The sequence below is a fragment of the Mercenaria mercenaria genome, chromosome 13, assembly GCF_021730395.1.
Source record: "Mercenaria mercenaria strain notata chromosome 13, MADL_Memer_1, whole genome shotgun sequence".
Classification (NCBI taxonomy): Eukaryota; Metazoa; Mollusca; class Bivalvia; order Venerida; family Veneridae; genus Mercenaria; species Mercenaria mercenaria.
In genome coordinates this window covers 47,988,490-48,012,017 of record NC_069373.1, presented here as the reverse complement: position 1 = coordinate 48,012,017, position 23,528 = coordinate 47,988,490, and the positions used below count along the sequence as shown (strand labels likewise).

Here is a 23,528-nt window from a genome sequence, read left to right as displayed (position 1 = left end):
ATTCCCTGGGATTGTGATCAGTATTGTATTCCCTGCTAGCACCAATACCTTCTAGATCCATACTGATTCTTTTATTGTAGTAGACGGGCTGAAATCTACCATAAGCCTCTCTCACCACCCAGAATACATCTGCGGGTGGAACACTCTGAGGTGGGACACATGGTAATGTAAAATCCTTTCCAGCTTCCACAGTGTGAGTCTTAAATTGAAGTATTAAAGTTTTTAAACTGAATACATTTAAAAAAATATTAGCCTGCAGCTTAGTTAACAGTGAGTGTTAAGTGTGAAATTACAAGCATATGACAAAAATATCCTGAAAGTTCCAACGAAGGAAAACTAGAACGTAGTCTGTGTATAATTGTTTACATAACCAAATATATATTTGTGTACATAATCATATGTATAACTGTGCACATAACAGCAAACAAACATATTCAAGGTAAATTATATACACAATATACTAAGAGTCAGTGATTTTGTTTATCCTAACATCGCAGTGACACTGCAACTTTCACGCTGTTCATGTTGCAAGAAGACCAAAAGGAACTCATCTGGCATTATTTCAGGCAAGAATGGCCACACATCTGTTAGTAAGCTTTATGATGAACGACACGAAGAAGAAGAAGCAAGTTGGATGGTCTTCTCACGTGGCTTCTCACGTGATGCAGTGGCGGACAAATGATGCAAAGTCAGCGTCCTAAACAACACACGCATATGTCAACAAGGGCAAAACACACATAAAGAAACATAGTTGGGCACTGTCTTGGCGTAGTCAGTCGAAATAAAACAAAAGTTTTGACCGGTCAATCGTTCATAAACTTGTTTTAAAGTCACAGAACAGTACCAAAATCAGACGAATACATTACACACGTGATACGAACAGAAGACGCAATACTAAAATCTATTTCTCAAATGTAATATTATGTATCCTCGTCAGGTGAATTGTTAACACACGATTTTGTAACAAAATGTAAGCAACAAAAATAGCAAATATGAAATTAACGACCAATATAATGATAACTATCAATGTAACAGTGAAACAGACTATACACGTTAAGAATAACAGCAAACCACCGATTGCTTGAGATCGCAGTGGGATAGGCAAAATGATCGAGTAATCCAGGGTTTTGAGCGACAAAAACATACAAAGTATACAGGGAACAGCTAGGGTCACATGAATAGCTCTAGTAATCCCAGTGATCGATCCAACGAACTGGAGCTAGTGATGTTTCAACGTATAAGAATTAGCGATGAAGCAAATAATGAATTACTACCTAAATACATGTCTATACTTACACGATTAGGTTCATTAGCAAACGTCTTTAGTTTACCCATCCTCAACTTGAATTTAACTGAGGCAGAAACTCCATAACCATTGTCGGCAAAACACTGATATACACCTTCGTCTTCAGGCAATGTAGTGTTGAACACAAGTGTACCTTGGTCTGGCAGCTGGACAACACGGCCATCTTGACTGCTCGGATCGTATGCATTTCCATTACGTTTCCATATATACCTAAAATTAGCATGATTTGTTCTCATGAAACTCTTTATGTCAGTAAGTGTTCTACAGCAGAATCAGTGGTCTCCGAGGCCGGAGGGTTATCATCACTTACTTCAAATCAATTGCCCCTCACCGTTATTGGTTCGGAACCTCGTATAGGGTGTAGAATTTTGTCATATGAGGAAGCTATTTGTGAGATTTTTCATCCATTCTGCTGATCTACAATAGATCGTTTCTTCTACAACATTTTCGTTGATCCTACAGAACACCACGTATTTTCGTCATTCAGGTCATTGGTTGTACAAGTACCCAAGTGTCAGTTCCTGATGGACACCTGATATATTCATCATTCTTTAAAATTATAACAATAGTGACTTATAACCAACAAAATATAAAATATATAAAAGACAATTGTGACATTAGAAATAATGAAATTTAATGTATCATTAACTTGTAGTCAAAACTTTTAATATCTTATCCTCCCTAGTGGTGAGCATGCCCTTTACTGTTCCAAGAGGTGCACTCCTGTGCTCTTTTTTCATGTGTGTGTATGTTTGTTACTGTTTTATTCTTACTATTTGCATTTATTTGTGTGCACAGTTATGTTATGTATAACAGTGTAATGTACCACCGTTTCCATTTGGAGGCTGCATTCTTTGAATGTGGCTTTTATTGTTGGATGTACAAGTAAGCCAATGTTTGACAATAATTATAACAAAGTCATGTATGTCATAATGTTCACTTCCTCCTGACATACAAAACAGTGAACAAAATTTAAACAACCTTTCAAATAGAGACACTGTAGCTAAACTGTTAAATAAAAATGTAAAGCCTATTTCATACCAATGAAATTGTTGTGTAAATGTGTAATGTGTACATACCATGGTTTTGGAATGCCATGGGCCGCACATGATATCTCCACCTTCTCTCCTGACTTGTAGTAAATGTCTTTATCAGTAGGCTGTATGTAGATGCTTGGTGGACGGTGTACTGAAAATTCCAAATACATTTAGTGTAGGAATTTATTTGGCTGGAAAAAAAACAACAGTATTATCTCTTACCAAAATACCGTAATGAGATGTTGTAAAACCGAAGCAATGCAACGCAGAATGACATTGCATATTAGCCGAAGTAGTCTGATATAAAAGTCAGTTGCGAGACACAGAAACCGGAGTAGTTTGACAACACAGAATGACATTGCACTCAAACCCGGAGAAGTGTGACATAAAATGACATTGCGTTACAACCGAAATAGTGTGAGAGAATGAACTTAAATGCGTAACTTTCGTATAATAGTATATTTTTCGACATTTACTTTAAATGTAGCAGACACTCAAAAACGTAATTTAATGTAACTGAAAATATAAACTTAATGTGTTTGTATGGCTTCCTTCGTGCGTAAATATCATGTAGAAAAGTTATTTTTCGTGGTAATACACAATCATACTATACTTAGCTCAACATGTACAGGGTATGCACTGCTTTAAACCTGACAGACAATGGTTATACAAACAAACATGTTAATTTACTTATTAGTGTTAGCTGTTACTTATTTTCTTTGTTAAATCTTACCTTCGATAATTTTTTCTCATATATTTGTTAAAGTTTTAAACATGTTTTTTTTTTCTATTATCGGAAGTATAATTGAATACTTCCCTTAAAGGTGGATAATCAAATTTTGGTCATGTAACGGATTTGTTCGAAACTTTAGCATCTGATCATTTACACTAATTTATGTTCACTTAACACTTAATACAAATTAGATTTTCACTGGAGGTATTTTTAAAATTTCATTTTCCTATCCTGGTTGCCCAACCAAGATAGAGTTATTTTATAATAAGTATAAATTTGATAAACATACTTTGCCTAAGGAAATGTATAAATATTAGACATATTGTAATATATTTGTACAATATTTGCATTAAAAATTATGTATTTAGATGGAATTCATTAGAAACGCAAGTTTGAAAAATTATTATTACCTCCCTTTGCCTATCTTGGTTGCGCAACCAAGATAGATTGGAAATAAATGAATTCAGAAGCTACACACAGCTTTAAAACTTGCATTTTGATTCAGATTGTTCAATAGTTGATATGTCTGTCAAATGCAAATGTAAAACTAGACATTGTATCGAAATAAAAAGAGATACCCAGCTTTTTATATACTTTCATATTAAAGGGGAGTAATTACAAAATTTTATAAAAATAATAAAATATACATTTCAAACAGGAATCTAACTCTATGTAATCGGTCTTTTTGTTCCTTAAATAATTCTCTACCAGAATATACAAAAAGTAAAAAATGTCATAAAATGTTGATTAAATATGATTGACCACCTTTAACGGCTTTTATCATATATCCCGTAACGGCTTTTATCATATAAAAACATGTGCAATGTTGAAAGTATACAGTATATTTCAAACCATGCACGCTATTTTGCATACTCTCTATTTGGACATCTGCTTTATCTGTTATATATATATATATATATATATATAATATATATATATATATATATATATATAAGCCTTGTGGGATTATAACTATTTAATTCATAGATGTATAAGTATACAGAAATACTCTTGCATTAATTACAAAACAGAAAATCTATTAGAGAATCTAAGTCTGTTTCAAGTGTTGCGTACAAGATGTGTTAAGTCACAAAAGTCGTGTTATATACAACCTCAGTAGTGAATATTAGGATGGTTTTGAAACAGTATAACCTCATTTGACCTTTTGACCCTTGGTCAGGACTGGTCAATGCCGGCCAATTTAAAATCCACAGGTTTTGACAACTCATTGTGAAAACCTTCGGTTTGATGAACGTAAGTCCCTGGGAGCTTTTAACTTCCATAAAGTACTGAGAAAATACATATTTAACTTTCAAAATATCTTTAAAAAGCCTTAATAAAAACTTTACACCCGGACCGAAAAACAATTTACAAAATAGTTTTAGCCTCCGGTAAACAGATATTGGGTTTCCATTATAGTAATTCGCAATATTGCATCAGCCGGTTACGACTAGTATTATCAATACACATTCAACATTCTTTACTGTTTTACGTATTATAACGAAAAAAATGGAATTTAAACAACCCTGAAATGTATGTTCTTAGTTTTATATTTTTTTTATTTGTTAACAAGCTTATGTGTGTGTTCGGGTTTAACGTCTTTTTCAATAATTTTCAGTCATATCTAAACGACAGGGTCTGCTTGTAGGCAGTGAGCACAATGCCAACTTTTATTTTGCTGCCTCACTGGATATCACGCGTATGGAACGTGCGCCATGATACCCCACCAGTCCTAGCACTATCCCATAATGCTGAGCGCCAAGTAAGGAGGAAGTGCATGTGCCATTGTTTTAACGTCTTTGGTTAGACTCCCTTAGGCGGGGAATGAAACCACAGGGACCTCCCGCACTTGAGCGGGACGCTCACCACTAGGGTACGAGGGGTTTTTTACTCAAAGTAATAAAATAATTATATGTTTAACTCTTTACCAGTTTTTTATTATTTCTATTTATTACGTTGTAGAATAAGTATGTTGCTATGGGTTTGTAATGTTATTTTGTTTCTTTTATAGGAATTCAGAATTCTACAAAGATATTATTAGCCAGACGATTACAACGTGAAAATCAAAGACTTTATAATGACAACGAACGTTTAACACAAAATATAGCATACGGACGACTTCAAGAACAAGAATGTTACCCATAACATGGTTGAATATCCTAATTTTTCATTGTTGTTAGAATCAATCAACCGTATGGAGTATGCCATACTCATACGCAAGGTTGAATTTCATAAATACTTTCATCGTTGTTAGAATTCATCAACGTTTGAGTATGTCATAGGCATATGCATGATTGACTATCATAATACTTTATGTTATGAAATCACCTCATAACATAGGATTATACCATCAATCAACACATGACATTTATGTTATGATATTTTGATTTGTTGAAATCACTCAACCGTTTGGAGTATGCATAGGGCATATGCCTGATTTGAATATACGCTTGTGGGAGTAGTATGGCAATATATCGATTATGCGGTTGCATTTTGGTTAGTAGTAAAAGAAGATTATGTTTTTGATACATTTTACCCTTTTTATTAAAATGAATTATAATTGTTTGTTCATTATGTTTTACATTGTTTACTCTCAGTGTTTTCTAACAATAAATCATAATGTTTATACCATTTTGTAACATTTTTAAATGAAAAATAAACACTAATAACACAAATGTGTTTGTTTTGGTCTTGAAATTGTATGATTATTAAACTGTTTAATCCAAAAGTCTGTTTCTATCAGGGGATACCAGGTTCCCCCCTCCCTCTCATTTTGAGATTTCTGTGAAGTTGTAAACTTACCCATCAAAAAGCATAAAAAATGTTAATTATGGTAAAGGCTGAATCGTCATAAAGGATGAATATCAAACATTGACCCTTGTTTTAGATAAATTTTAATTTTTGTCTTTTACATAGATATTAACCTATCAGTGTCAATGGTCCTCAGCTGCCTCAGCTGTTATATTACATTATCAAATTTATCAAAAAATAAACATCATCCTGCAGGCCTATAAATCCGCCACCTACAATATAAAAAATGTGATATTGGCTTTTAGCGGTTTATACGGTTCACTTAAAGAGCTCAACCCTTTAATAAAAATTTAATATCTATTATAGAAGTTCCGGTTTTTCTGACTATAAAAACACCACTCAAAAGGCATATCTAGTACATCTTTTTATATTTTTGGTCTATGAGTATAAAATCTTCATAATCTACGAAAAATTCGTCTTATTTCAAATATATTTAAATAGTTCAAAACCAGCCAAATTTTTTATGGTGAATGTATCCAGGCATCACGACGGTCAAAATACCTTTTTCATTTGTATGTAATCAACAGGATGATTATAATAGTATTCAAAGAGAAACACTTCAGGTCTCACTTCCTTACCCTTTTTTCTATTTTCCTTGTCTTTCTTTTGTAAGTTTAGAATTATGTTTCAGCTAAATCATAAGTTCGTTTAGTTGTGGCAATCAGAAGCAGATAGATTGTCAACAGTATTCTTTTTGTTCTAGCTAATTGTGTTTCTTTTTTAAAAAAAAACATTTTTTTACATTGTAAGTTCTTGGGTATTAGTCGTAATTTCTTCGCATTAGCGGTTATTGCTTTTAGTATTAGCAGTAATTACTTGAGTATTAGCATGAATTGATTCTCCTTGTTAATCCGATATTATAACTACAGAGTATAAATCATTTATTATTTTTTTTGATTTTATCATTAAATTCATCATTAAATTCATTATATCTTCTTGTAATAAACCTTTCAGTGTACTTAATCTTCGTACTTTTTTTAAAAATTGAGATGGCTCGACATTATTTAATCATGTTTACAAGTTGTTTTCTCAAATATTTAGCTGATTATTAATTATGTTAATTGCTTCAGTATTAGCAGTAATACTCTCCTTGGTTAACTGATTTTTCAACTACAAAGTGTCCAGTTCATTGTATGTTCTTTCAACTTTAGCCTTAACCAAAATTCATTAATATCATCTTGTAATTTTTTTGTAATATTACTTAGTCTGCATACTATAAATTATGACGGTTGTCAACCAATATAATCCAATTTCGAATTTGTTTTTTAAAGTCATCTATTTTAGAATTGAGCTCGTTTTTAAAGTTTCTAAATGCTGTGTTCATGATCATCACTCTTTGTGAAGCTGTCCTTTTCCCAAATCAGATTATATTCTGCAAGTTTATTTGAATTAATTCTAAATAAATCTTTATGCTTAGATTTTCGTTTCAAGTATTTAGTTATTTCATTTCTACTCTGATTTCTAACTGATACATATTTTGTAACTTTTTCTCAGCTTCAATAATCTTGTCTTTTAGTTCTTATGTTGAATCATACTATCTTTTAATTCTTGAATTTGGGTGAATAAAATGTTTAAAGTAACGAGAATAACTTCTTATATGTTGTCATCTGTCAAATAGATTTCTCTTCAAGTTCTGTAAATAGAAATCAACATAGTTTCATTTCTTCTTCAATTTTAACTTGTAATTGATTAATTAAAAATGACTTTCTTTTAAAATCTTTTTTGTGTCTTATTCTTCCAATATTCTTTTACTTCTTTTTTCTAGTGTTTGTTTTTATACTTTTGATGTCTTCAAGTTTATAGTCACTATTACACTTTGAATGTTTTTTATACACAAACCAGTCTTGCGCAACAGCATCGTGGGTTTATCTGGATTTCTTAGTGTTATTTCTTACCTCCCAGATCTAATGCCTCTATTCATTGTGTTAGCAAGTCCTTATTTCTGTGGAAGATACGATTCCGTTTCCTTTTTAAAGCTTTTGAATTGCTTTTTAGTAAGCATAATCACTAATCAATATCAAATATTAACTATACTTTACTGTCCAGGTTCACTTATTTTGTTTTTAAGTCATTAAAAACTTCCCATTATATAATTATTATATATTACCAGTAAGTTTTTTCTTATCACTTCCTGGTTTGTCATTTTCATTAAGACAATCAGTTTTTGATTTGTTCATTAGCAAAGTATCCGATCTATTTTTTGTTCATTACAAAAATCCTATAATTTTCCATTTTATCTGGATATGTTAAATATAATATATGTGAACAGTTATTCGAATTATCTTTTGGTGTGTTTTTTTTGTAAGACTTGACTTAAATAAATAACACAACAGTTTTTGTTGGGACGTCCTTGAATAAAGTATTTTTTGTTGTTATTTCATTTTGACTTTTTTCTCTTCACATACAAAATCATCAAATATTACTACTTTTTCGTTTTTCTGATTCAAGATTTTCACAAGGTTCAATTTGGTTTGTAGATCAGCTGAATAATAAGTATTTCATTTGGATCTAATTTAATCTTTTTTGCAATTTGGACTAAGTTGTTAATAAAATCTTGATATTTAGAGTGTTCTAAAGTTTTTAGCATACTAAGTATAAATTTATCATAATAGATAAGAGGTTTCGAATTAATATGGCAATAAGTATTGTTTTTCCAGATCCAGAAGTTCCACATATTAACATTCTAAAACATGAATCTGGCAATAAAGGATAAAAATTGTTTAAAGTTATTGGATTTATCATTTTTTGTATCATAATTTGGAATTTCCATGTATATAAGATTACATTATTTACATTATTTTACATTCATTTACAGTATTATATACAATGAATCAAACTTAATGAATGATTAATAAGAAAAAATTAGTTGGGCAAAAGATTCCCACCCATTTTTTACGAGAGATCTTAGAGAAGAACCTTAATGAGAGAAAAAATAAGGAAACAAGTACAAATCGGGTATGTTACACTGAAATTCAACATCAGCCAATTACTGAAAAAATTGAAAGTCAAAAGAACAATTATCAAGTCAGTTAAAGCATTACCTGGAATAAAACAACAATTAGGCATTACTTCCAAAAACAGTTTGCTGATAAGATAAATGAAAAAGAAAATCTAGAAATGGTGGAAGAGCCATCGGAATAAAAACCAACACGATTTTTACGCCGGAAGATGATATGGGTTTCGAAGAGCTAATCCGAGAAGAACCAACACGATTATTACCGCCGAATAAGAACATATGGGTTTGGGATGATGAAGATGGTGAGCATGATGACCACCAAAAAACCTCCGCAGAATTTAAAACAGATTTAATTATAGCTAAGTTAGATATAAAATATCGATAAAGATATGATATCAGAATATGGATTGCCTACATTAACTGAGTTAGTTATTAAACAAAAATAAAGATGATTGGATAAAAACAAGAAAAGAGTGTTACCGAAAAATTAAAGGCCTCTTAGTTACTCGAAGGATAATAAATAAATATAGTAAAGAAAAACCAGTGAAATAATTGAATTTACTAATGCAGAACCTACGGCTGCAGGTGAGTATGTTTCGGAGTTAGAAATTACAGAGAAGAAAATCTTAAAGATACAATGAACGCTTATTAAGAATTAATAAAGACTCAAAGGTTTTGGAAGGGAATCAACATATCATAACCCATATAAAGTTTCACCAAATGGACAATTTGGTAAATCTAATTATTTAACTTAAATAACTTTATGGTCAAATCTAAGTTAATTGCTAAGGATAGGAATAACGGGAAAAGAAGTATTTAACATACTGTAGATGATGATTTATTGATTTGATTAATATAAGATATAATACAATAATAAAAAACATTCAAATCATTCATAAAAAATATTCAAAGAATTAAACAGAAAAGTCAGGATTACTATCAATAAAAGATCTATGTATTTATAAAAGTAATTAGGGGACAAGGTTATGGACGTTTGTCATGTAATCCCCCACTGAATTGGATTAATGACTTGGACGTTAATTTGTGGTTCAATGATGGCCTGGAAATAATAATGATGAACTAAAAATGAAGGTATTAGAATAATTGAGGAACATTTAAATGAAAACATTGTTACCAGAACAACATGAAATGTTATATAAAAATTATTTTTCGTGATTTAAACTTGTAGTTAAAGTTTTAAAAACTTTAGTTTTTTAATTATATATCAATGGAAAAAAAATTAGTATTAGTTCTGAAGCAGTTACAAGATAATAAAAATACTCCGAGTGATTTTAAAATCAGATTTAGTCGTCTTTAATTTTAAATAAAATAAAAACTTATGTTGTTGGTTTGGATAGTATTAACCTATGAACCTACTCTTGGCATAATATTTAGTGATGAATATGACATAAAAGAATTCGTTATCATAAGGGTATGGATTGGAAAGATATTATATTTACAAATGGGTTTCTTACCAGTTTCACAGATATTAATAATTATATTAGGGGAAACATTATTAAGTAATGATGATTCTGAATTTAATAAATCAGAAATTGCTACAATAAGTTTGGAATTTATTTAAAGTTGTTTTAAAGATTTTGATTTCAATTACAGATAATTTTAAGTTGGATTTGGAATATCAAATTTTTCATACATTGCTGATTTGAGAAAAACATAGACAAACTGAATGGGGAAACTAAAACAACAAATATAACTAACTCTGTGGATACAATTTAATTCATTGTGATCTTATGATAATTCAGATGTTGTTGGTAATTTCAGTGAAATTATCTATGCTTTTAAGTACTGCAGATTTAAACAAGAGCTTATCCATTTACAAAAGAACCACAAAGAGTTGGATATTCTGAATTAATAATATATTATAAATTAAATTAGAATATATAATACAGATGTATTTGGTAGAATAATTAAGTTTAATGAGGTTGGAAACAAGGTTTCTTACCTAATTTTAAAGAAATTTGAAATTATAAAATTTTGTTTTATATAAGTACAAGACAAGTTTTGTCAAAAATAAAGAATATTTATTTATAGTGATGCTCCACACAGGGAGAAATCATACAAGGCGACAGGTAGCTTTGACACTTTAACGAATATTGCTTTAAGTGGAGTTGCTCTTCAATTAGCACAGCTGGAAAAAAGCTTTGGAAACAGCGGAAATAGCAGCACTTGAAAGTGGAACAAAAAGGTTGGAAACAGAATTTGGAGGAAATTTAGCTTGCAGTCTAAAATTGTTGAAACTTAAAAAGAAACCTGCTCAGAAGTTGGTAATTTATTTGCCACGGAATTACAAGAAAAAAAATAAATAATAAATATAATAATGAGGAGGTATTCATATGAGAAATAATGTTATTGTCAGGATCTGGGACACGTAAACGGATTAACAGATTAATTTATAAAACTAAAGTTATTAACTTTAATAAAAATAAATAAAACTAAAAATAAAAAATAAAATAATATATAATATATACATGTGTTTAGAAACAAAAGAATATTGCTGAAAGATACGACACCTAATCCTAATTCAAATTAGATACAGCTTTAATATCTGTCTGGGAAATAATGTTAAAACAACAAAAAACGCGTTATCCGTTACAATTAATGATAGAAGTTCATATAAAAATTTTTTTTTTTTTTTTTTTTTTTTTGGGGGGGAAAAAAAATTGAGTTTTCATGGTTATTGTGAAAGTAAGTTTTAAAGAAATAGCTTGCTAATGGTAATAATTATGTTGATGGTGGAGATGATAATCAAATTGTCTAATTAATAATGCAGCTTCATTTATTGATCAGTTAGTGGTTTAAACAAAAATGGAAAAAATTGTTTATGATTGTAATAAATTTATACAATGTAATAAATGTAAAGTACGTTTGGTGTACTATCTGAGGATTATGAAAATAACTGGATCAAATGAGTTTATTTATTTATATACTACTGCTACTGCTGAAAGCAGAAAAACCGAAATGGATATAATTCTGGTTTTGCTTCTAGGAATTTATTAATCCAGGATAATAAGAGGTAATCACTTAAAATTCCCATTAAATAATTATTCATTTTTCAGGGTTTAGAAAATAATATTTTACCTCCAAGTCAATTCAAATAACCTACAGCTGACAGATGATGATGAATTAATTTTTAAGCTAATGGCTAATGCTGCTGGTAGGAGTATTGTAACAAAAGTAATTTATGGGTTGTTACAAGTTAATTTTCAATGAATTTGGACTTAATTTTAAAATTTCTGAAGATTTAAAAAATAAAGATGGTCATACCTTAGGGAAATGTTGACGCAATCAACTGATACAACAACAAACCTAATATTACTTTCGATAAAAAGTGGTGTAAACAACAAACCTCAACATGTATTTGTTTATTTACATCGACCGGATAAAAGAAATTCAAGAACATAATCCATATTTATTAGTACATTAAAATTAATGCAGCAAAAGAATATTGCATTTTGTGTTTTGTCGTGCTTGAGTTGGTTAATGGTGTTTTTTATCAAGAAACAGAATACTCAGTATATCAAGGAATATATGACGATGTAATTTAATTATTATTATATACAAAATATAAAGACTACGGGAAGTCTTTGAAATAGATCAAATTTTTTTGAGTTTATTTGGTTTATTCATTTTTACTTGGAATATAAAAAGAAGTAATACAGTTGACCTCTAAGCGCATATTACATTAACAGCCTAATTAAATATTCCCCAGAAGCTAATATTAGGGTTTACGCAAATTGTATTATATGAGGAACCAGTTGAAATAAAATACTAGTGGAAATGAAAATTGTTAATGTTTTTTAAATTTAAAATAAAATATAAATTAATATAAATATAAATATTAAAGTCATCAAATTATATTGATTATAAAATTAAACCTTACAGATGGACAAAGAAAAAAATTTAGACGAGCCATACAACAACAAAATTCCACTTATTTTAGATTAAAAACATGAACAATTACGTGGAAACTTCCACTGTACTTTAACAAAAAACACAAATTATCAAATTAAAAAAAGCTCTTGCCAATAATAAGGGATTAGAACTTACAATTTAAAGAAACAAATGTCCAGTCAAGGTCAAAATGGTGGATTTTTAGGAGCTTTGGCTGGTTTGTTAGGAAAACACTATTCCAATGGCAGCCAAAAATAGCTCCACAAATATTAGCCCCTTTTGGCAATGGTGCTTTGTTCTGGGTTGCAGTACTGGTGTTAGTAAAATACTGGGGAAATGGTATGATTTCTGTAGCTAATGATTAAGAGGAAATATGATATCACCATATCATACCCTAAAAAAGAAGCAAATTGTAGGATCTGGAAGTGATTAATTTAAACACAAAAACAAAAACAACGACGGTGGCTTTATAGGGTATGTTGGTCTGCGAGTCTAGGAATACTTTGATTACAGCTTTGTTAAGTGGAAAGGACTACAGATGGATTCAACAACGGGTGGACCTTTACGACGATTTCATATAAGTAAAAAAAATAAAATTTATAAACATACCTATTTCTACTTTGAAATTGACAATGGGTAAAACAGTTTTAAAAATTAAAAAACTTTAGGGGAGTATTTAGTAGAAAAAATTTAATTAAAATTAAAGAAAGGACGAGTGTGGAATTATAATTGGATATGCTCTGTTGGTCCTGGAAACATTGGGTTTGTTTTCTTTAATAATATATACTTCGGATCCGTTTGGTCTTCCTCACAAAGATGTAATTAAGTATATACCAAATGTAACTACAACAATGTTCAATATCACGACAAACAAGTATGCTTTGTGGATATTTGGTTTATTTTTCATTAAAATGTTACAAGAATAAGAAATAACCGTTGTATGATTAATAGTAATAAAATACTAAAAAAAAAATTCATATCAAAGAGTAAATGAACAAACTATTATAAAATTTATTTTAAAAAAAAAGGACATTTATTTAACTGGAATACTTAATATAATGGGAATAATCCAATTAAAATAATGAACAAGTAAATAAATAGGAAAACAAATAGAAGGCAATTAATAAGAAAACCACATTGTTGATTAAACAAGTTATTACTCAGATATGATAGTGGTTATTTCAATGGAACAACTGACAATGTCGTCCTGGTTTTTCGATTCACAAATGGTAAAATGTTAGAATACTTTTAATTGCATCTTAATTATTCTTGTTGATGCAATTTAATTGATAAAGGAAGAATTACATTACAACCTAAAAAAATAAAGAAAGAAAATGTAACCCCAAAATCCAAGTTATTCATGTAAAAAATAACATAAACAATGAATCTATTTCTACGTAATTATGCTAATAAAATTTAAAGTAAATGATGTTATTTTCTATTAATTCTTTTTAAACGTTCAAAATATTCAGTTAACAAATTTATGGTTCTATAATTTTATTAAAAACTTTAATAAAAAACTTATAAAAACTTTAATGATTTAAGAATAAGCTATCGTTATCAATACCATTATCAAGAATATATCTTTTATCGTCATAACCTGATAAAGATGTTTATTTATAACATAACTGGAAAGATGGTGTTTTTAGAACGAATAACTTTAAAGGTGTGATGACTTTGGGTTGAAACAAGTTCTTTATAATTTTTATGAAACTATTGTTTTCTTAACAACAATTTTTTAATTCCTTTACATTTTTTAATGTTAACTTCATTTTCTTAATAATTTGAATACCATTTTACTTCTTATTCGACAAATTCACAATGGGAAGCCCGCTGCTGCATCTTTAAATTTTCCAATTACATTTTTTATTATCCCCTATCGAAATAAAATATTGAGTTGTTATCGTATTCACTATTATCAAATAATCTTTGTTCCTTATAAAAATCCTCTTATGCATCTTTGGTTTTAATTTCCATAACATTTTGATCAGTGTCAGTAAACAATAATTTACAATTACCCTCGTACTTTTCCTTAATATAATTATAATGAAAATCATACATTAAATATTTTGATAAATCTAAAGAATGCAATTCCAACATAACAAGGTCCTGGTTAATAACAAAATTTCTTTTATTCTATGAATACCAAAAAGGATTTAGAGTTAAAACAATCGTTTGAATAAACAATGAGGTTTGGCATGTATTGTTAATAAAATATATTTAATCATGAGCTTAATTTAATATAACCTTTTGCACGTAAATTCCCATCGGTCTTACCCGGAATACAGAAATTGTTCATTAACTTAAAAAGTCTTTTCAAATGAATTTTTTTGCTTCTAGATCTTTTTTGAGAATTAAAAATCAATATACGTTTTTAACAAGGAACTTTCGTCCAAAAGTTAATTTTTTGTGTATTTTTGATACTTTTAACCATATTTTTTGTTGGGTATTTAGTTCAAGATTTTTAAATTGATAACTACATAATTTTGTTTTTTCAAATAAAGTTGGAACCAAAATTCTTTACATTACTTTTTCCTATTTCAAAATTTTTTCTTGTTTTAATATTTTACTATAATCAGAAAGCCATTTGATCTGGTATTTTTAATTTTTTAGGAGCTAAGGATAATCATTGTGGGTTTTATGTAATTTTTTTCTTTTTTTTATTTTTGGGGAAAGATTCAAGAATCACATTCAACTTATAAGTTTCGTTTTCCTTTTGCAATTAATTTCTTAAATTGTTTTTCGGATATAAATTTAAAGTTTCCAGAGGGTAAAGGGATGACCACATAGCCCACCGTCAAAGTTATTGGCGTTCGAGGTACATAATGTATTTGCTTTCTTTTTTGATTTAGAATTTTTAATATATGATTGTTTGCTTTACTGTATCTGTTTGAAAATATAAACTTATTACTCCTCTCAGTCCCGATCTTTTCAATAAAAGATACATATCATATCAGTTATTAAATATACTTAATTCCAGTCATTTTTAACTTAGCATCCCCAAGCTAAACAGGACTAATAAAATAATGACAAGGGATCTAATGTGTATACTCTAAACTTAATTTTCTAAATTTTTCAATACATCAGCTAAAAGTAATACGTCTGTTTTTAAATATAGATCATGATATTCTCCATTGTTTTAATTTTTAATTTATTCAAACATTTTTAGTGTTCATATTCATTATCAGAAATATTAGTTTCATTTAAAATTGAATAAATCTTCTTTTAGAAACGGTAACTTCTGTTTCTTTGAATTTTTTGAATGAAACCATGTAATCATATGGATAAACACCTTTTGTTTTGAATACATTAATGCTTTCACATCAAATTCTGAGAGAAGTATTTAATTTCTGGTATATTTTTTACTAAGTTATCAATGATTTAGGACATAAAATTGGATATGATTCATAAAGACCAAGTCAGGAATTCATAAAATGCCATATATCTTTCCATATAGTTAGGAATAACATTACTTTCTTTTTTAATTTCCCTATTTGTTGCACTTTAATAAAATGACCGTCATAACCTCTTAAAATTAATGAAAAAGAACAGGAATTTTATGTGTTAGTTTTAAAATTATTATTCATTCTGAGTGAGGAGCACTTCTCTGAATTTTACTGTTATTTGACCAGTGAATCTCTTACTTTGATTGATTCCTTCAATATATTCTTTTTACAAATATGACAAAACTTTTGTTTTTTTAATCACTATAATCTTTTTTTAGACATTTCAAATCTTTGTTAAAATGTTTTTAATATTTCTTTACAATTTCCTTCATCCTCAAGCATTTTTTCAAATAAACTTATATACTGAATTGGGCCTCTATAGAATTGGGTTGGTTTCTTATATTTTTCGTCATAACAACAAACAACTTTTATAGCCGTACCACTATCTATATGATTTTGATATGGTTCAGTTAATGAAGATTCAGTTGGATGTTTTAAAGCAGTTAAAACTTATTTAGTTATGATTCAAAAATTCAGCATAAATTACATAAGGTACTGCTAAAACCTTTAGAGATTTTTTAAATTGTACTTTACTTCCTCTTTGGCATTTTTTACAGGGGTACCATTAATAGCTCAACAATTTGGAATATGTTCATTTAAATTCTTTCTTGAGAAAAATGTTGCAGACAGCTTTTACAGATCGGTGTTTTTTATTTGCATGTTTTGTTTTGTTTTATACCATTAATCTATTAAAGTCTTTTTCCAAACATTAATGTTGGGACTACTGTTCTTGAGGGCTTACAGTCTAATCAGTAATTTTAGCATTAATATTATCATTTATTTTTAGCATTAGTATTAGCACCTGGTCACATGTTCTTCGTTATTGATATTTGATATGTACCATGGATAAATTCCCGTAGGTTCTTCATATCCAAATATATTAAATGATATTTCATTTAAACTTCAATTTTAGGTATTTGAGTTAATGTAACAGGAATTTAATTCCAAGTATAATCAGATCGTTTATATATTTTTTATATTTCGAAACTCTATGGGAGGGTTTTCTGTGAACAGGAAATCTATAAGCAAAAGGACACCATCCTAAAAACATTCCTTATCATCCGTTCTTTATTATTTATTATCCTTTCATTGGAGTTGTAATGGTTTTGGTAATTTCTAAATACTCGAAGCAGCCAATGGACATATACTTTATATCTTATTTAATATAATGAGCATCAATGACTCTATCTCAGAAACTTCCTTCAGAATTCCTATTACCAATTCTATTTATTATTTCATCAAAAAGCTTGATGTAAAGTTTTTTTTATTTCGTTTTAGTGTTAATAATTTCTAAAGCCTTTGATTGAATTAAGATGATTTATATATTGTATCATGTTGTATCCTTTTTGCAAAGTTATTTTTAAAAACAACGTTTATTTTTATACCTTTAAAGTTTTATGTTCAGTTTAAGTATTTCTAAGAGTTGTTTATAGTTAAAATATAATGATTATTTGGATACTTGGCTAGATGTAATTTTAATTTCAAATTTCTCTAATATATTGTTTTGTAGATCTCTCGATTTCCATTAATATAGTATATTTAGAAAAAAACAATCTTCAGGCAAAAACAAGGATTAAAAAAATAAATAAAAAATAATATAATAAATAAATAAGTTTTAGCATATCTTTAAGAAGAAAGAAATAAAATATTTAAATTTATATCTCCCTTGAGCCATTAACTTTTGATATCACATTTACTCGGTTTGTCTTCACCAACACATTTTTAGTTAACCCAGCATTAATACCAAATTCTTTAGATGCTTTGTAGTGCTTTTATGTGTTTTTTCTTCATTAGTATCACAATCGGTTACATTAACTACATGTTTTAGGATTGTTTCGATAATTTATTTAGGTCTGGGACAATCACATAACTTTTCGGCAGTTTCTTCTTCAGTAAAGACATCCACATGTCCCATTCAAATAAAGTTCTTTACGAAGATAAGGATTATAACATTTTGTAATTATCAATGACCTGATTTTATTATTCATCGCTCTACTATTTGATCAAGTTTTGATTTAATACATTTTATTCTTTAAAGAACGTTCTTATTTGGAATTTTCATCTGATTCATATTTTACTAAAGTGCTAGATAATTTTCGCATATCATTCTTTATACCTTTCTTTTAACCATCTATATATAATATTACTTATAGAAAAAATCTTTAAAAAAACGAACCTTATGAATTATAATGATTTGAGAAATTTGTTTATATTATCTATATCTTTGAATAAGATTTTAAGGTCTTTTTTCTAAATTGTTATAAACTGTTAAAATAATAATACCTTCTTGAAAACATTCTGTTTTTAACCATTCTTCGTGTAATTTGTGTAGTCTTTTCTAAATAATCTAAACCAACTTTGTTTTCTTCCGTCTGTTTCTTTTTTGAAGTCTTTAAAACATATTTCTGGTCGGTTTTAACATAAACAAATCCATCAATTGGGTTTTTTCCATATGGTTTTATAATATGATCAGTTAAAAAGATTGTATACTGCCCACTCGGGGTCATTTATAACACCATTGTCGTGATGTTGTTTTGTAAAAACGTTACTGTTAGTTAAATAACAACGTTCAAGGACAGAAACACCATCAAACTGTTAGCAGAAGATAACATTTTTATATGACTGTTTAAAGTTGTTAGCTGAAAAGGAAATAAATATTTGGAAGGTTCTTGAGCAGCAAGTTCAAAAAGGTTATATGAATTATAATTTGCGAAGCTGGAACCTTCGGTTTGCATGTGGATCCATAACATTTTGCCATTCGTGAATTGGTTCTGGAATTATATTAAAATTAGGATTATATTCTTTAATAATATCTAAAAACGTACTTTTTCCTGATGCAATATTACCTTCAACTGTATATAATTTTTCTCATTTATAAAAATACTTATAGAAAAAATCTTTAATTAAAGTTAAAGTTAATACAACTCTTCTTCTTTTTTACTTTTATATCCGTTAAGTTTAAATTCCTTCATGTGCATTTCAAGAGGTGTTGAATAATTTTTTTCTTTCTGCATTTCTAATAGTATTGTAAAATATCCTGAATAACTTTATTTGGATCTTCTTTATTTACTTTTCCAATCCGTGCTTTTGTTATAATTTTGTTTTATTTTATGATGATGTGATTTTAAAATAAATTTCTTGTCGTCAAGTTTTAGTCTGTTAGTAAATATGGTAATTACTGATGGAACAGCGCCAGCAACTGCTACAAATATAGGAATAGTTGGAACAAGTGCTAATGCAGCTGAACAACCAAAGACACCTGCTGTAATATATAATCCAGTACTTACTCTCCCACAAAATTTATAACTTTTTCTGTAAGCAGCAGCTAGTTTAGTTAAGTGAAGAATTAATTGATCTATTGTTTCTATTCCATTATTATTAGAAATTAGATTTTTATTGCTCATTTATATAATTAAACTTTTTATTTCTAAATTAAATTTGTTCAAGATCGCTAAATGGTACCCAACTATTTAAATTTTTCACTATAACCTTTCCATTTTACTAAAGCTTGTTTTTTTCTTATAGTCTCGTCTAATAACTTTTTCTATTCTAAAAACTTCTTGTGTAGTAGGTAAAAGTTCTTGTTCATAAAATGAACCTTGAATTATTTCATCATTTAAATCTTTAATAGTGTATGTTCTGGGATTTGTATTATTAATTTTATAAATTATAAATATTTCCTCTGTCCAGTTTGGTGTATATCCTTTTTCAAAATGTCTTTTAAGTTTGCTTAAGCGAACTCGATCACCAATTTTAAATTTTGCTTTGCTCTTTGGTATCTTTAAATCACCATATAAATTAAAGTAAACAGTACCTTTATTTTAAATTTTTACTAGCTTCGGTTGGTGTCATTTTTATACTAGAAGTTTTGTTTTGTAATATTTATCAACCATATCTGCAAATTATCTAAATAAGTATAAGTATTATTTGCTGTAAAATATTTCCACATTATTCTTTTTAAACTTCTATTAAATCTTTCTATTACTACAGCCTTTCCTTCATTAAATGTATGGTACATATTAATCTTATTTTTATTCAAAAATGATTCAAACTTTTTATTATAAATTCTTTTCCTTCATCTACCCATAAATTTACTGGTAATCGTCCTTCAGAAATTATTTTTTTCAAATGCTTCAGTAACAGATTCTCCAGTTTTATTCTTTAATGGAAAAACCCAAGCATATTTACTAAATATATCAATAACGGTTAACAAGTACTTTACTCCTTTATTATATTTTGAAAAAGCTGCATGTCAACTAAATCAGCTGACCAAGTATCATCAATATCATTAACTATCACTCTTCGTTTCCTAAATTTTCTTTTAATTGGTTTGTGTAATTCTTCTGCTAATTCATCGCTCCATGTGATTCCGGGGGTATACTCTACCCCTTTTCCCGTTTTTTTGATTTTTGTCCCAACCCAAGTTTGTATTTCGTTTTGATAGCTGGTTTTACAACTAAATGTTTTGCAATCTTTTCTCCAAATGTTTTTGATTTAGTTTTATTTAAGTTGGAAAGCATTTTTTGTCACATTCACTTTACTTAGTCTTGAGTCATAGCAAAAATCATGGTCCATACATACTGCATCCAGTTCATTGACAGGGGGTCCATTATCTAGGGGATTTCCTGGCCCACAATAATTATATCCTGGAAGTGTTAAACCTTTCTTAGGTAATAAAGGTAACATTGCTTTATGGATATCTAATTTACCTCCAGTTTTGTTTTTAACGAATTTTGATTTCGTTTTTCCGCAAGATTTACATTTTGCTTTTATCATTAGCCTCCCATTTTTTGCTGTAACATAGTGAGGATTTATATTATCAGTAAATTTTCTTTCTTTCAAACAATATATTTTATTCTGTAAACTCATCTATATCATATGTATTTAAATTTAACTTTAAAACTTTTTAGTTTTAATTGGGTTTAAAACCTGTGGATTTTAAATTGGCCGGCATTGACCAGTCCTGACCAAGGGTCAAAAGGTCAAATGAGGTTATACTGTTTCAAAACCATCCTAATATTCACTACTAACCTCCAGAACATCTTATTTACCATAACATGTACGTATACTGATCAAAAAGAGCTTTTAAAAACGCGATCAATTAGTTGCACTACTTTCGCAGAAAAAAAACACAACATATCATTTAAAGCAATTATTCTAAACTTAGCAAATCGTTTGTCACACATTTATACATGTATGGAGAAAGAGCATTTATGCTAACATCCACAAAATATTTATAACAAGTATTAAGTCATATTTCATCATCAATGAGATAACAATGTCCGTCACCATAAAAATTCTCTAAAACAGTTGCAAATCAACTTAACCGGATAAAAACAAATCAATCGCGTTCTATTATAAACTTAATTGATATAATTATATCGCCTTAGTCTTAAAACTCCAAACAAACAAAGTTCATTGCTTCAAAATCAATTCATCTTAATCAATTTTTTGTTAATGGCCCACTCCCCGCCCATCAATAATTGCCTATCAGATATTATTGAAATATGTAATAAAAGAACACAATTTGCCTACCTGCGTAGATTAAGGAGTTTCCATAGAAACATAACACGAAAAATAAAAAGAGCATCGCGCGCAATGGAACTGATATTCTCGTATGGATCGTTACAGTACAATAGTCGTTATAATGAAGAACGGATAAAAAAATATTAGATCTATATGGACCTATTTGTACTTGTTTCTTTTTTATTCGAATCTAGACTACCAGTAATTGGTAGAAAGTAGAACCGGAAGTCTTAATTGAATAACGAAAAAAAAAACGTAATTGAAAACATGAAACTAGAGAAGATTAAAGTGTGTTTTTCTTTCAGCTAACATAAGTATAGTACTTATAGGATATATAAAAGTATCGTGTCATTTATCTAGTTCATAAATCCATTTCTGTTCATCAGATAGCCACACTACGAAACGTTTAAGCATGAAGCCATGAGAAAATCAATATAGTGCGTTTGCGACTAGCATGGATCCGCGCATTCTGGTCAGGATCCACGCTGTTCGCTAATAGTTTCTCTAATTGCAATAGGCTTTGAAAGCGAACAGCATGGATCCTGGTCGCAAACGCACTATGTTGTTTTTTTCATGGCGCGGCTCATTTTATCTTAGTTCTCATTAACGTTATTTTGTAGAAATTTGTTTCGGTAAAACTATACAATTTTTTTTTTAATTTACGACTCCGTAATATTTTTCTCCAAAATTCTAAAATAAATATGGACGGGAAAAGTGGAATATTATATTGCAAATTGCTCAGTTGTACTTTTAAAAGTAAGGCTGTTGGTGCTTTGACTTTCGACTAGTCGTTGAGTACATTGGTGGACACTATATATATGTTTTATTTGATACAAACTAATATTACACTGCCTTGTCTAACTTGTTGAAAATATGGTAAATGCGAGGTTGGAATGACGTAATCGTGTTTAAAACCGATAGTTCCTGACCGTTCCAAGGCGAGCTTGCATTTTGCGCGTTATGTATATGTCTCTTTTGTTTTTGGTTGTGTTACTTTCCTTATTCACTTGCCACGTTGACGACGCCCCACCTCCACTTCTTTTACTATGAGTGAGGTTAGGTACCTACTATATACTAGCTGGAGCTCCCAACTGGGTTGTTTGCCATCGGCCGTCCCTGACCGGCGCCGCACTCATTTGTTGTCCCACTTGTTTGTTTTGTATCGTCTATGTATATGAGTGATTTGTTTGTGTTGGTCTTGTACGTGGCACTTCGTTTCTGGAGTAGGGCTTTCCCTATTGAATACTCATCCTTCTGTTATTCACTCCCCCTTACACTCAACCCCTTTCTCTACCCCATCCCCATTTTTGCATCTTGCATAAATGTTCCAGGGGGTTCGAAGCAATACGTCCGCTATATCTTTCACTACAGTGTCCAGTTGTTTCGGGCCTACTTTGCAGAGCATGACACACTAACTGTGCTTAATGTGCTTTCGAGAAAACTAAATTTACCTTCTAACTGTTGTAAACTTCCTTCATTTAGATGGGTATGTACTCCGTGTAACCTCTTATAGAATATATATTACTTGTTAGAGCGTGTAATCATGTTGGAAATTTCAATGAACGTAATCGGTATATTACCAATAAAGTCATTCAGAAGTGCTCCTATTTTCATAAACTGCGAAATAGTTGTCTTTTTTATCATTTGGTCTTATAATGAAAGAGTATATAGACACCTGTGCCATAAGATATATAAAAACATTATCGCATCGTCTAGTATTCTGTTTGGTTCTGATTTATTT

The 23,528-nt window shown here is 29.3% G+C and overlaps 1 protein-coding gene across 1 annotated transcript in view; it reads right to left on the bottom strand.

Annotated features, from left to right (window-relative positions):
- Positions 1-22,173, bottom strand: part of LOC123530345 (uncharacterized) — an 80,554-nt gene extending 58,381 nt beyond the window's left edge. Inside the window, exons 1-4 of the mRNA XM_053521743.1 lie at positions 21,797-22,173; positions 2,386-2,494; positions 1,297-1,516; positions 49-199 (exon numbers count right to left, since the gene is read on the bottom strand). Of these exons, the coding sequence (XP_053377718.1) occupies positions 49-199; positions 1,297-1,516; positions 2,386-2,494; positions 21,797-21,851 (535 nt within the window). The 5' untranslated portion in view covers positions 21,852-22,173. The remainder of the gene's footprint in view (positions 1-48; positions 200-1,296; positions 1,517-2,385; positions 2,495-21,796) is intronic.
- Between the last annotated feature and the right edge of the window lie 1,355 nt (positions 22,174-23,528).